The sequence below is a fragment of the Sinohyriopsis cumingii genome, chromosome 16, assembly GCF_028554795.1.
Source record: "Sinohyriopsis cumingii isolate HCF-2022 chromosome 16, ASM2855479v2, whole genome shotgun sequence".
In the NCBI taxonomy this organism is placed as follows: Eukaryota; Metazoa; Mollusca; class Bivalvia; order Unionida; family Unionidae; genus Sinohyriopsis; species Sinohyriopsis cumingii.
The window spans coordinates 84,964,054-84,975,004 of record NC_142976.1 but is presented as its reverse complement, the minus strand read 5'-3'; the positions used below and the strand labels follow the sequence as shown (position 1 = coordinate 84,975,004).

At 33.3% G+C, this 10,951-nt stretch overlaps 1 protein-coding gene across 5 annotated transcripts; it reads left to right on the top strand.

Moving 5' to 3' along the window:
• The first annotated feature begins 360 nt into the window (after positions 1-360).
• Positions 361-10,535, top strand: LOC149780938 (uncharacterized). 5 transcript variants are annotated; one of them, XM_089938038.1, is made up of 5 exons: positions 361-980; positions 3,565-3,653; positions 5,352-5,406; positions 7,480-7,629; positions 10,293-10,535. In XM_089938038.1, exons 1-4 carry the CDS (start codon positions 859-861, stop codon positions 7,622-7,624), a joined length of 411 nt encoding a protein of 136 aa, XP_089794164.1. In that variant the 5' UTR covers positions 361-858; the 3' UTR covers positions 7,625-7,629; positions 10,293-10,535. The 5 variants fall into 5 exon arrangements, 2 of the variants coding, with proteins under 2 accessions (XP_089794164.1, XP_089794165.1); XR_016415179.1 differs by lacking the exon at positions 10,293-10,535 and adding an exon at positions 1,264-1,418 and having other exon boundaries at positions 849-980; positions 3,565-3,658; positions 7,480-7,540; XM_089938039.1 differs by lacking the exon at positions 7,480-7,629 and having other exon boundaries at positions 363-980.
• The last annotated feature ends 416 nt before the right edge of the window (positions 10,536-10,951 follow it).

Here is a 10,951-nt window from a genome sequence, read left to right as displayed (position 1 = left end):
GAATACCGACTTAATATGAAGTTTGGATTTTGTGTAAGGTCAGGGATTTGACATTAGCCAGACTTCAAAGTTTCGAGCTGAGTCTGTGTTTGGACATGAGCATATTTTTGCAACCTCTAGGTCAAAATCAGTCTGTTTAAAAGCGAAATGCGTAGAACCAGACATGCCGGGGCATTATGTGCCTAACGATCTGGTTCTCCGCAGCTTCATAGTTTGGGTTTGCTTTAATTATCGACAGCTACCTCTTTCGAAACATCCACCGTACCGTACGAAGTTAAACAGTCAATCTTTTTGCGCAAGTTGTCAAACGTGGGAATAAAATTTCTAGTCTGGTTGCCTGACCTGTCTCCACTCCGTTACTCTTTGATATGGAAAGCCGCAGGTACCCGGCGGTGATCACAATTTTTCCCTATATTATTATATGGGCAACAATTAGCGGCTCCGATAACAATTAGCGGCTCCTAAAATGACGGTGATTACAATCTTTCCTTATATTTTAATAGAAACTACAATTAGCGGCTCCTACAACAATTAGCGGCTCCTTCTACAATTAGCGGCTCCTAAAACACTTTTAATCTACGGCTCCGTTAATAAAAATCACAATTTACGGCTCCAGAAACACGTGAAGCTCAGTCTACAAACTACAATCGCCGGCTCCTTCCACAGTAACGCCGCTGTAATTTTGATCTCCGTCTTTAGTACCGAACGAGATTCGAACGAGATTTCAACTCAAAAACGAGATCTACTAAGCTATTATCTCCAGCTCCTACGATAGTAACGCCGCTGATAATCTTGAGCTCCAATTTATCTAACGAACCGAACGAGATTTAAACTCATAAACGAGATTTTAATCACGTGATGACATATTCGGAATACCATCATCTTATCCGCATAAGTGTGTTGTATCTTAGAAGATGGAGAATTATCGATTTATGTTTTAGAAGAGTGAAGGCCAGTCATCCAATATCATTCAATGCAAGGTATTTTTTTTTTCCAATAAACGAATAATTATAAATATAAACGTTTTAGGCAGGTATATTATAAATAAATATCATAATTACACCAACAGCCCCTGTGATCTGTACTGTAGTATAATACATGAAAGACCTCGAAATTACGTATCTCATGGAAGGGTGTAGTGAGTTGGAGCTTATCGCGTAGGTTGGATTTAAATTGAAATTCTTCAAATGAACTCGTGAGTAAACAGCTTTCTAACCAAATGGTGTAATAATTGATGATTTTTGTCTCTTTATATTTAACTAGTCGTTAACTAGAATGGGCAAGACCGCTCCAGTGGCCTAGGGGTTAGTGTCCATCTCGGATGCGGGAAGTCGCGGGTTCGAAGCCCGGCCGATTCATACCAGAGATTTGTAAGAAGGATAGTAACAGCTGCCTCGCTAGACGCTCAGCATTAAGAGGTTAGTGTTAGGACTGGTCAGTCTGGTGTTAGGATTATGTGACTGGGTGGGATATATTTGTGGCATGATGCCCCAGTGCTAGACATCACAATAAACTGAATAATTCCTAAAGCTACGTTAAAACTCCAAAACATACACACTAGCATATGCTAATAGGTATATCATCACGCCATTGGGCACTGTTTTTCTTTGCCTCAGGCTCTATATTATTTGTATGTAAGTAAAAGCACAGAACACCAGCCCCTTATTCAGTTTAAGAAATATCACGAATGGCTTAACGTTTGCATTAAACACCTAATATTATTGTAACACTTTGTGCTTATTTGCTTGTTTTTACTCAACAGGAATGATGTGGTTTATAATATTCTGTAAGCTTTAAATAATTCTGTACATTTCCATTATGTCGTAATGTACTCGCACAAATAATAGGGTTATTGTATCCTTTCATTTCAGTATATTTCCACAATTGTCTTTAGTATGGGGGACATGGGTCAGTTATTTCCCCCTTAATATTCAAGGCAGCACTTGCAAATCTGCTTTACTTTGTCTATGTTCAACTGATACTCATGACTTTCTGAAAAGTGATTGTCGTGCCTCAATGAAAGAGTGAGTAACCTTTACTATAGACATTCCTTTAAAAAGGAATATCAGATTAATCAGTCACAGTGTGAATGTGGTATTGAAATTTGTTCAAATGACTGTATATGTCTGTATAATAGCTGGCCCTGAGTTAGTACTTTTATGTTGTCTTTGCTGTGTTCATTAAATAAACTTTCTTGTATCATGCATTTTGTACCTTGGCATTTCATTGGTCTTAACTGCTGATATAACTTCCTGTCTGCAGCATGTTTTATGTATACATGCATGATACAAACCAGAAATCACATTATGGTAAATTATAGATACTGACATGGGTGAATTGCAATTACGTTCTTTTTTTGTTTTGTCCCATTTGTACCAAAACACCCACCATCATGTTGATATTGAAATTTACACCAAGTACAAATTATTATTATTATTATTATTATTATTATTATTAATACTATGGTGCTTCTATTATCTTTTCAGTAGTGGTGATGATAATAATATTATCATTATCGCAAATAATCTCAGTATTTGTATCATAATGGCACATGTATGTGTTTGTATTTGTCCCTCATTGCATATACTTTGATATGGGGGGAGCGGGGCAGTAATACAAATTTCAGTCAGTAAAAGTCATTAAGTTTGTCAGGTTGGAGTTTTTTTAATGGCTTGATCACAAACAGTATAAATGCTTTGCAGAAATAATAAACGTTTTTGTAAAGTATTGTTATGGTATTTTGTGTTGTAATGTTTTTTTCACTGTTATGAAATGGGCCTGTGTGTAGGGATTTAGCCAGGTGACTTAAAGATATAATTTTTATTTGCACGAAAGTTGTGCATTATTTCATGATAAAATAAAATGTGTACATTCATTCAGGGCTGACATCAAAAGTTTATTTCCAAATGCTGTGCACATCGATGGCCCTTCATTTAAAAGCAGGGGCCCTGCCAAATTGATTCAAATTGGGCCCCACGTTTGATAAGGCCATTACTGCATTCATTGCAGAATGCAAAATATTAGGATACAATTTCCATTGGATTTTTCATTATTACCACTAGGAAATACACTGGGTTTATATTGTGCAAGGTGCAGCAATTTTGTGGGGTGGGTGGGGTGGGGTGGTCTTCTGTGCCCAAATACAGCCATAATTGCAATGTAAATACTATATACTGTTAGTTTCCAATCTTTTTGTATCAGGAAGAATTCCCAACTTTAGTATTCATTAAGGTTTTATTCCCAACTATCAACCTAGAAAATTGTTTGTGAAGTCCTAAAAGAAGTTGGCAGGATGTTCCTTGGTGACATAACCAAGTTGCTGTACATTATTTTAGGACAATTTTAAACACGTAAGAATTTATGCTTGCTATAGCAATTATTCATGCTGAATGATTGCACTATATGAGGCATCCTATGTTTTGTTTTATCTTTTGTATTGATTTTCATTGTTAGCAAAATGATTTTATTTTGTTTGCCTTTTTTTATTTTCTGTTACACTTTATTTTATCAATGAATAAAGACCACATTGATAATACAAACTGCACATTACTATTTGATTTGCAGAGAATTTGCTGATGGAATTGTACAAGAACTAGATAAGAATGATGTGGAATGGAGAAAGAGAAGAAGGCTGCATCAAAAACAATATATCGGTAAAGTGAGTTACAGTGGACAGTATTGCAAATCTTTTTAACAAGTATTCACATAAATTGCATCCCATGCAAACATGAAATATTGCAATAAATTTGTTTCTTAAAAATGAAATCTCTTTAGATGGGTCACTTGATAATAGGGTATATTTGATTACTGTTAGCGTTAGATTACATGTGAAAAAGTCCTCTAATTATGATGTTACATCAGTTTGGTTGGGAAATCTATCTATAATATAGGTCAATAAAAGAGTATCATAATAAAGCAGAGTGATTGTCGGTTATTTGTTTTAAAAAATAAGGCTTTTCATACATGGTTTACATTAGTCTCATTTAGCATTTGTCCCATTTTTGTGTGTCACAATTATATTTTGAATTTTCAGGGAGTGTGTGACTTAGTCATGAAATGTAGCACATGGATATTTTACCTACTTATGACAGTTTGTCAATTGGTATTTTTCAACAGATAGTGCTATTTATATAGCTTGTTTAATTTATGGCATTTCTTCTCAGTACACCCCAAACCATTGTATAGGTAATTAATCAGAAAATTTGATGTTAGTATAAGCTTTTAAAATGGTTCAGTCTTATTCAGACATTTCCACTTCTAAAGCGTGGTTTCAGATGTTTTCACATTTTTATCAAGGACTGTATTTTGTATGTGTCTGGTACATTTTAATTTTGAAATGGTTTTTTATGGTCAGTGTACTTATCTCTTGCAGGGTCCAAACTATATAAGGCATATTGGTTAGTAAAAAAAATGATTGCCATATAAAAAAAATGTTATTACATGCATTCTGTGAGAGATGGCTTGCAGTTGAATGGCACAGCATTGTATGATATGTAACATTTCTTCCTGTCACATCATAGTTGATGTGGCATTTGTACAGTTCTAAAGAAAATTATTGGTAAAATTATTTCCTTCCTATATATTCTTGGTAAAAATATTCCTTTATAAAATAGGTTTTCCCACCATGCCATGTGATATGTGATTATAGATGTTATACTTAAAAAATCAGCATTTTGTGAGACAAAGAAAGGAATTGTAACTATGTAACCTTTCAGGCATGGAATGTATCTTTTGCTGAATATATCTGACTGTTTGCTTCATTATAACGTGATTCTGCTTATAACACAATCGCAGCATGGCTCCCATTTTTTTAATATAAGGTGACCTCTCTTTTTAACATCTAAATACATGCTATCAGAAAAATCAATTATTCTTATCCCTAGCAGATTTATATGATCAAGAGGTTAGTTAAAATTGATGACATTGAACTTTCAATGCACATTTTCTGTAGGGAAGTTTTTCAAAAAATTTGTTAACTCGATCCAGCTTATATTGTGATGTTATTCTTTGGACCCGTGAGCAACGCATTATAAAGGGTTTTACCTGTATGTAATTATATATCAAATTTACAGAGTTATATATTGTCATACACCTAGTACATAATGTTGAAAACAGAAATGTCAAAGTTTGGGATATGATTGGAGTTTATATGATGTATACAGCTCTATCAGAATTTCATTTTCCCCCCTTCTTTGTAAGTCCAGTCTAGGGTCATGGGTATGAATATATGGTGTTTTTCAAAAGTGGGAAAAAGATAGGGACAATGTTGCTATGCTGCACACTTTTAAGTCTTGAAATATACATGTTTCTTTATTTCAATATTTTCCTGATGTTATATTTCCTTTTTTCAGATGGGTATGATAAATTGACATCTTATGGTATTGGCATACATGGATGTATTGATAGGTATGTATGCATACATACATACATACATATGTACATACATAAAGCCACATTCAGTGGTTAGTGTGCCAGACTCAGGTCCATAAAGGGGTGGGTTTTGTATCTTACCATAGGACCAGTCTGTTCTTGGCAAGACACTTGACTCCAGTTGCCACAGCACTAATTAACTGACCTTCGTTATTATACCTTAAAGCACCAAAACAAACGTAGCAGAGAAAATACATAAGTGGTTATGATCTGGCAGTCTCAAAGGTTTCTAAAGTTGTGACCCAGGTAACCCAATGGTCATATAAACAAATTAGCAATAGCAAACATTTAAAACTTAAAATTATATTAAGTTCTAGGTAGAACCTTTAAGACCTATGATGGTTTAAAATTTTAAAACCAAAGGTACATTTTAGACCACTCATAAATCATGTCCCATAGTTAGCATATTGAACTGTGTTTTTATCTTGAACTGTTTGTAAGTTGCATGACACAGTGAACATACACATGCATATACCACACATACACGTACACAAGGACCTAAAATCTAATAACATCCATTGGGAAAACATCTTGATTTAAATAAATTTTATTTACAGTTGGACTAAAATGTAAAAATAGTTATTTTATAAGACATTATTTTAGTAACAGATGTTTCCTATTTTAAGTGAAAGTGCAACATTAATGGGAAAGCTGAAGATTCTGCTGTGAATGTTTATGCAAATTTGTTCTGTTCATTCTTCAGCTTTTTATTATATTTCATTTTTGTTATGTACATACAGTTTATCTTGACAATGGATAAATTACCCCGCCTTGTGTGATACAATGTATTTTTAAGTAATCTTATTTTCAGTTTTTTGCAGAAGATAATATGGCTACATGCTGGAATAACTAATAGATGACCAGATATAGTTGCCTTGTACTTTGTCAATACAGTTGTTAAATCCCATGGTAAATGAAGACAATATCAACTCACATAATGCAAATTATAAAGTAATTACATGTTTATATATATTATTGTAATTGCAGTTAAAATGTTGAATAATTGGCATCTCAGTATTGTCAGTTTTTAAAATGAAATCTTGACAGGTATGTATTTGACTTGGAATTGTAAACTGAATAAATTTATTGCAGTGTTTATTATGTCTTCCTGTTCACACTCACGATTTTAAAGGTGGGTATACTTTTTTAATGACTGTTTTATACACCCATACAAGGAAATTATATGCCAAAACAAAGTGTTACTGTAAAAATTGAATTACTTGAAGACCGTAAATGAGATATTCAAATGCAGGATTAACTGAGCTATGTCATCTCTTCTTGGACTATGGATGTAAGCAAAGCTAGATATAATTGGTTGATTGGTCAGTCATACATCTATTTGTTTGCAGGCCTGGTGTCACACGTGTAAAGCTTACTATTTTGTACAAATCTTGCATTATCTCTGCTATAGTAACGGCTAAGAGGGGCAGATTTAGAACGTTTATGAACCATATCATATGAATGTTTTGCTCATCGATCTTAATTATTATTTCTTAATTGTCCTTGAAGCAAATACTGTATTGGCATTTGGTTTTGGTATTATAGGCAGTGTATCCCCTAGGGGTGCAAGACTGAGAGTCAAAAATCTCCTTGGTGTAAAAACTGGGGGTCAGACTGAGTAAAAAATAAACTTTGGTATCAAAACTGGGGGTCAAATTAAAAATTTGGGGGTCTCTGAAGTGCAAATGAGGGTGAAGGAAAATACTGATTATAGGGGAAAAAAGTATATTACTTACAGTATTCTCATGGTGAACTAGTAATTTTCTCAGTGTCTTTTTGATAACAGAACAATGCTGTTGTACACTACACAATTTGTGCAACTACCACTATGTCACAAGTTTACATGACCAGTTTATGTGGTAAGTTGGATTCCAATAAAGTTTGTAAAAATTTAGTAAAATAACAAATCTTGTACATTTCCTGTACATTAGTAAAAATACAGACAGTATTTAAAGGCAAAAGAGAACTTTAACTTCCATCACAAAAGCCGATATAAATTATTAAATTTTGTATATGATGCTAATAATATTATACTAACCTACTTTTCAGGGTGTCCAGTAAAAGTGAGAGGCAATCCAGGCACTGGAAATGGCATAGTTGCTGCAGTGCAGATGGCCTTCTTAGCAATGAAAATGCCTTCATATATGGTGCATCACATGTAAACCAGGCAGGTTTTGAATTGAAAGAAGGGTAATACAGGTCAGTTAGAAACCATTGCAAGTGCCCTTTTGTATATCTATATATTGTATATATTGTTTAACTCTTGTCCACAATTGTAAGGGTCATATGTAAGCAAGATATTGCAAAGCTAACTTTTGTCCATGATTGTAGATTATCATCTGAGATGATATTTGTAAACATGCTTACCTGGCTTTGAGTTCAGAAAATTGTTTCGTCCATTAGAAAAAAATGTTCTCATTTGCCAGGTAGTTTGCTAAAAAGTAAAACTATAAAGTAAACAGACCTTACCTTGTTTACGAATTTGATGGGAAAAGGACCCACATCCTATATCTCTTATTGTCTTAGGTTTTTATATAAAGTTTGTGATCAATTTTATATAAAGGTTGTGATCAACATAGTTAACAACATATTCCTATTGTAACATCCCTCAAGTGAAATCTGTCTTTTAGTTGTGTTCAGTTGTAATTTCACATGATTTATATACTTCATTTATTCACTGAAATAACAAAGTGCTTACAGATACTTTGGACTGTTTTAGGATTAGAGTGAATTCCTTCAAGGACATTCTAGATTATATCATTGTGATGGATAAGATTATCACATCGGCACATTTAAGACTGTTGGAACTACAGCACATTCAAGATTGGAATCAATTTAGAACACCACTGTAATTCATTTGGGACACCTTTTTTCCTTTTGGATCTGTGAGAGCTATTTGGGATATATTTCATAATGTAAGCTACTTTTAAATTTTCACATTATCTGTGAAAATAAAGTATTTGTTGAATTTTACTTGTTGGTTTCACTTTTTTCTCTTTAAGATCTTTGAGGTATAATACCTCTAACTTCAGATCAGCATGCTCATCTGATTGAAAATAAGAGACTTTGCTCTGTAAGTGTTCAATATGTATGAAGTTATGAATGCAAGTACAATTAATGTGAATCCTTGTTATACTTCAATACCTTGTAGGAGTTTCAAAAAATGAAAAGATGGCAGAAATTGGATTAATTAGTATAGCAGTTGCTTCCCGCTTCATTTTTGACTTGTCCTAACCATATCTTTGGAGACACCCATTCGGGTCATCATCACAGACATCTGGGTCATTGCCATACCACATTTGGGTAATCATCACAAGTACATTTGGAACTCTGTCACACCACATTTGGGTCATCATCACATATACATTTGGGTCACCATCACATATAAATTTGGGTCACCATCACATATACATTTGGGTTACCATCACATAAATGTGGGCCATCATCACATATATACATTTGCGTCACAATCACATGTACATTTGGGTCAGTATTATTGTTTCAGGTCTGACGTTTGAAAAACCATTTATATATCTAATGTCTTGTGAGCATTGTCAAGCATAACATGTAATGAAAGAATACACTTTTTGGAATCCTTAGAAGTTAAAATATCATTGGTATGGATAGATTGGATGTAATACAATAGTTATTATTCTATGCATGTATTTTCTTTTTCTAGTGAACAGGATGATACAAGTTGTTCAAGTTAATTTGGCAAATTTCCTAATATTGCCAGATTAAAACACCTGCAGTATTTGTTACATGTATGACACATGCACGAAATGAAAATATGCCAAACCACATAAACACAAAAATAGATCCCTTTTTCTTTCTTAAAAAAACCCCTTTGTTTCTCTAAATTTACATTTTCTTAAAAACATTTCTTCTATGATCACATCTGAGTCATCATTTTTAATAGACGTCAAAATACATGTACTCTGTATCACTATTCCAAGCTGTGTCTGCAGTTTGTATATGTACTGCTCATTCAGAAACATCTAAGAGACATGGTAGGACTGTGGAACATCAACAAAACATGGATGTAGTTAATGGCATGGTACAAAATTTGTACCAAATGGGCTGAACTCTTTTCCGAATGATCTATTGTCATTTTGAAATATCAACAGTTTGTGAAGGAAGGACACATTGATATCCATATCTCTTTTTAAAATATGGGCTTTTAGAAATAACAACCTATTATTCTGTTGACTGCCATTGGATAGCAAGTGTTAAATACTGATTTATGCTGCAAAAATAAAAGAGGCAACATCTTTTGAATGTTTTCATTTTGCATAATAAGCTCGTACTGTTTTATGTAGCCTGCACACTTGGTCGGCAAGCTCCCAATCAGTTGGAAGAATAAAATGATCCAGGTCATTTTAACTTTTGTTGGTTTGAGAAACTACACTTTCTTCTGACAAAGATAACTGCTGGTGTTCTCTGTGAAATAAGAGACTCGATAACTTGTTTGAATGGACGTGTAGAATTTGTTCATATGCTCCTCCTGGTGTCAATATTATTTCGTGTACTAAAATTACAGGGTTTTTTTCTCTAAAATGTTGAATAAAAAATGAAGGGAATCTACTTACACCATACATAGTAATTTACAGCAGCTTTTCTACATTTATTATTTTTATATTGTAACCAAACAATGCATTTGAACCTGTTGTAAGCTGTTATTTCAAAGGCTTTAAAGAATATGGTCTCTTAAGACAGGTTTATTTTAACAAGTCAGTTATAAGAAGCATTTAAAAAAAAATGCTGCTCTATGTCAGGGATGGAATATATTCATGGTGAATGTGGCTGTTAATGCTGGTTTAACTACATCAATACAATTTAATCTTAATACAAATTTTTTTCAGGAGCAGAGAACTGTTAAGCACCAATGACAGAGGAAATTCAGGACCTGAAGGAACTGTGTCAAAATAATTATACAGAACTTGATCCAGATTTTGTTAGAATTATACAAGAAGCAACAGAGACTTATCAGATACCAAATGCAGCCGAAGACTTTTATACTACTAAAAACTTTGTTTTGTCAGAAGTGATTACAAAACTGTATCATCAGATGTAACAGAACAAATTAAATTGAATTATAATTATTATCCATACAGTTATTATCTTTACTACCATGACAAATAAAATGTTTGCTTTTTACATCATGTGCTTAAGAATGAATCTAATTATCAAATCACATCACTAGCATATACCAAGAAATTAAAAGCAAATATTGTACAATTATAATAACTATGGTCTTATGAATAATGACATTATGTTAAGGTAACAATAAATACAATTCGGAGAGAGGAGCTGAGAGAGTGAGATGCAAGAAAAAGTTTTTATTCTCGCACACAGTCCTCCCTATGTGATTGCCATATAATAAAATGTAATTTGTCATACAGAAAAACCAAGATAATCAAGCATGATTAAAGACTTGTAATGTCACATCTAAAGGCATTCATTAGTCTAAGTCAGTGTAATTGTCGTTTAATAATAAAGGCTGACTTAACGGGGAATACAA